The 4,333-nt window shown below is 39.7% G+C and overlaps 1 protein-coding gene across 1 annotated transcript; it reads right to left on the reverse strand.

Moving 5' to 3' along the window:
* Nucleotides 1-1,637: 1,637 nt before the first annotated feature.
* On the reverse strand, nucleotides 1,638-4,078 carry LOC117214908 (glutathione S-transferase-like). Its single transcript, XM_033461275.1, has 3 exons — nucleotides 3,984-4,078; nucleotides 2,754-2,921; nucleotides 1,638-1,808 (listed from the first exon to the last, which is right to left on the reverse strand). The coding sequence occupies exons 2-3, from the start codon at nucleotides 2,917-2,919 to the stop codon at nucleotides 1,771-1,773; spliced, it is 204 nt and encodes a 67-aa protein (XP_033317166.1). The 5' UTR covers nucleotides 2,920-2,921; nucleotides 3,984-4,078; the 3' UTR covers nucleotides 1,638-1,770.
* Between the last annotated feature and the right edge of the window lie 255 nt (nucleotides 4,079-4,333).

The following is a 4,333-nucleotide window of genomic DNA, read 5'->3' on the forward strand; positions in this document are numbered from 1 at the left end:
TAGCCAGCTTCACAATCGACTTTGCTCTGCGACTCTTCTGCTCTTCGTACATCACTAACCTCTTCCTCAACTCTTTGATTGACGTAGCACCGTACAATATAGCCTTATTGTTCTCGACGTCTATTATTCCATCCACTATGTATTCCACCTTTGCTTCCTCCTCTATGTCCACATGGCTGGCTATTTCGAGCATGCGGTACATGTAAGCCAAACATGCTTCATCACTCTCCTTTTTTGTTTCTTCAAGTTTCTGATGTACTTGCCTACTGTTGACTTTCCTCGAAAATTCTTTCACTAGCCCCCTCTTCAACTCATGCCAAGTCCTAGCATGACACTCGAAGCTCGCAAATATTTTCGCTGATCCCTTCAGCAGCTTCCTGGCGTAGACTGCCTTCTGCCCATCCGACCACATGCACGTATCAGCGACTTCCTCGAACGACTCGAACCATCGTTCGACATTTTCACCTTTGTCGCCACTAAACGACTCTAATGCATCTCCGACGTCTCTAAAACTCAGTGTCGAACCAACACATGCCCTTCGACAATATTCATCACGGTCCTGATACACCCTTCGCGTATCTCTCTTGTATCCTCTTGCGTTTTTCTTGTCATCTTCATCCTCACTTTCGTCGTCGCTTTCTTCTTCCGACGATATGTCGTTACCATCCATGGCCGCTTGTAGCCGTGCGCGTAATTCTACTTTTCTTCCCGTCGTTTTTAAACCCAAACTAGTGAGGCGCTCCTTCAACTCCTTCGTATTCATTTTCTCAACATCTTCATCTTCGTTACAATCACGCTCAGCTCTCTGTACGTTTCCTAAATCTCGTTGACCGGTTAGCTCTTCACCGCCCGTCGATCCCTTAGGATACGATTGTCCAGCCTTACACGCCCGATTCAGCCTTGCAATTAGCACTGACCTCGCACCCGATATAGGGAGGTTCATTCGCGCGAGCTTACTCCTCAGCTCCTCCAGCGTCGAACCCTCTTCACCCGACAATCGTTCGTCCCCAACGTTTGCCATTTTTCACACTACACAAACTTAAACAGTCAACGATATCGTCTTTTACCGCACCGCGTACCGGTAAATTCACAACTAACTCGAATAGCTCTGTTAAACCGTTTCGTTTTCTGTCTTGTCCAATCCCGGACGAGCCCCCAAAAATATGTAATATAGTGATATAATGTATTTACAAGGAGTGGACAATAGAGATGTTAATCAGACAATGTACAGAAAACAGCGCAACTAAATAACTAGATAGCGACTCGACTTTTACCAAAACGCAATCAACACTCTCTCGGCAACGCCACTCGCAAACTCTGTCTCCGCTCAACTCGCACTCGGCTCCTCGACTCACACTCTGTTTCTCGACTCACACTCTGGCCGTTGTCGCATTCTATTGCCTTTTTCCTAGGCCCACCGCACACGTGTTTTGCAGACGCTCGTAGCCAGGGTCACGTAGGTCTTTTCCACGAAACTATGCACTTGAAAAAACCGATGACACATTGATGGGCCCGACGGCGCCTCGGCTCTCGCGACATTGTTCATAGTTCGCCCGATATTTCTTAGGCCTTTCGTCCACGATACAACATATATATATACTGGTGTACTGGTCATCTTTTTTCCACACGTTTTTAGCTTTTTAGCTGTTTGTGTATGGGCGCCTAATCAGCCAATCAGAAATAGCCGGTATTCTATGAATCCTTCTCTTCAATGCTCGAAGAGCTGGATATTTATCCAAAGCTGATGCCCCAAACATATACTCGAAATTTTCAAGGGCCGCTGCAAACACGAAGTCCGCCCATGTCGTCTGAAAAAAGGTTTGTATACATTTATTTTGTACCTCCTCTATTAAACAATTTTTTTAATTTACCTTGAAAAATGTGAAAAATCGAACTCTTAACTAAAGATCACTAGCTTTTTAGGAAGAATTTGGATTTTTATTTTATTGTCAGAATTTAATGGATAATTTTAGAAACTTCAACCTTTGGAGGTATTTGTTAATTAAAAATGACAAAACTGGTATTATGTAAAAAAGAGTAATGTGTATCCTGAATCAATGTCGAATGGAAATTAGACAGTTCTATAAAAATAATCCTTCTCACGATTCCACAACTTCATAGCTTAATTAAATACAATTCTTCGGCGATATAATTACAAATACATTTACAGGAATTGTGTAATATGATAAATATCTCGTTAAAGAAATTGAAATCGTAAATTCCGCGGATAACCAGCGTTTATCATATAGAGACAGGGATTTGCAAAGAATAAAAGTTGTAGAACGTTGAAAGGCGTTGAGAGAAACGTGATGTTATCCCGTTATTCGTTAACGCAACGCAGTTAAAAAAAATCCCGTAGGAAGATTACGATAATAGATAACCTGAGTCGAGTGTTTGTCGGGGGATCTAAAAGATTCTTTCGAGTTGAGCGTCTGAGATTGCAGAGAAGAAAATTTGGAAGCCATCGAATTCGTGATGTCGATAGAAATCTTCAGTTGGAATCGTTGTATCATAACGTAGTCTGCTTATTGTCGATAAGACTTTACTAAACTAAAAGTGACTACTAAAAGTTTCTATCCTCTAAATTCTATCTACGATTCTATAATCTAAAAACTGACTTTTGCAAACAAACTGTAACATTCGCTTAACGGAAAGACATACGTATATTGTTTGTACTCGTCTTTTCACAATGAATTCTTGAACGTCTGTCTCTGTGGTGAGACAAATGCAAAGTCATCTCATCAGTTACTCACCTTGCTTCAAATCTCCAAGAGTATCGACGAGCACGTCGCATATCATCGCATCCCATTCGTTCCTTCCCATTAAATCGTACTTCTTCGCCAAGTATCGCGCCACAGCGTTACTCTGCGCTACCGGTTTCCCGTCTATCTCCAGCACAGGCAGCATTTTATAAGGCATTGCTAAGAACAAACATGGCTCATATGAACACTGTGTAGAGGGAAACGATCGATAGGAAATCACAACACAGCTTCCGAGGCCGTTGCGTTCTTGTGAATAGATGAATCGAAATCATTTCGGTTTTAATCAACATGGCCTAGTAAAGAAATACAGAAATGTCTTCTTTCTCCTTTTTTTCTTTTCTTACGATTACGATGGACAGGGTATCGCGTGTTTTTGACTGTTGGGAAGAACCTAAAGTTTTTAAAATCAAGGATAAAAGATCGAGTATAAAATTTGTAATTCTCACGGAAAGGAACGAATCTGTCTGATGCGGTGTACTGAATGTACGAGGAACGATCAGTATCGTTTTGCGGGAAGACCTTATGCAATGATAGTGGACTTACAACTGCGAATAAAAAATTCACGTCGCATAATACCAGACACGGAAAAAATATTAGAAAATGTACACGGTTCTTGTAATGAAAATTGAAATGCAAGGAATATAAATCGAATGTCTCTTGCGAACGTAATTTTGTGTTTTACACCGACAGGATTGATTTACAGACTTACGTTGATTTTTGGTTTCTCTATCTGCAAGCGACATATAAGATTATATCGAAGACTATGCTGCGTAAAACTTTTATTATACTATTTACGATAGAAATGTCGCAACGGAAGATCGAATTTTATATCTGCTTTGTTCTTTCGACTTTTTAGCTATGTTCTTGTTCATTTCCGAACTGATTTCAATTTTTTATCCTTTTTTTCCGACAAGTCCTAAAAAGTTTTTAAATTAACGAGAAACGTAGAAGTATTTTTGTATTCCTATTTTAAGTCACCTATTTATGGTTTTCTCAAAATATTCGAAATGCTTCGATTCATTGAAAACAATAAAGATTGCAACACAAAAATTCGAGAATCGTAAGTGAATTAAGTTGGTATTCGATAAACACGATATTACGGAAGCAAAACTTAATGAAAAGTTCGACTTTATTCCGTATGAAATTTTACTTTAAGTAAGTTTAGCCTGCACGTGAAACGAAAGTTTTATATACAGAAAAGTTTGAGTAAATGGTAGATACCTGAGAGTTGAACAATGATAGTAAAAATCGATTCTTCACGCTTACAATCCTTTTATTCAGGCCAGAGTTCTTCGGGGATCCTCTCGTCGGTATACTCGATGCCAGTATATGCAAATATGTACCGTATATGTTCGGCACGACCACCGGCATTGAAGTAGATTAGTTTGTAGGTAGGTTCGTCGCTCATTTTCCTTGCTCTGTCAACTTATCGAGAAAAATGATACAATTAACTCGTGTAATTAACAGACTGTGTGCGTGTTTGTGTGTATAGAGAACAATTTATTTATAGATGGAATAATTCGTATAATACGCAAAATAAATCATTTAGAAGGCTGGAGTATGTGTTTTTG

The sequence above is a fragment of the Bombus bifarius genome, unplaced genomic scaffold (genome assembly GCF_011952205.1).
Source record: "Bombus bifarius isolate JDL3187 unplaced genomic scaffold, Bbif_JDL3187 scf7180000009265_frag, whole genome shotgun sequence".
Lineage (NCBI taxonomy): Eukaryota > Metazoa > Arthropoda > Insecta > Hymenoptera > Apidae > Bombus > Bombus bifarius.

Coding starts and splice junctions, on each gene's coding strand:
- LOC117214908 (XM_033461275.1), bottom strand. CDS start 2,919: ATGCCTTATAAAATGCTGCCTGTGCTGGAGATAGACGGGAAACCGGTA. Junction 1,809..2,753: donor TCTTGGAGATTTGAAGCAAG/GTGAGTAACTGA, acceptor ACCTTTTTTCAG/ACGACATGGGCGGACTTCGT.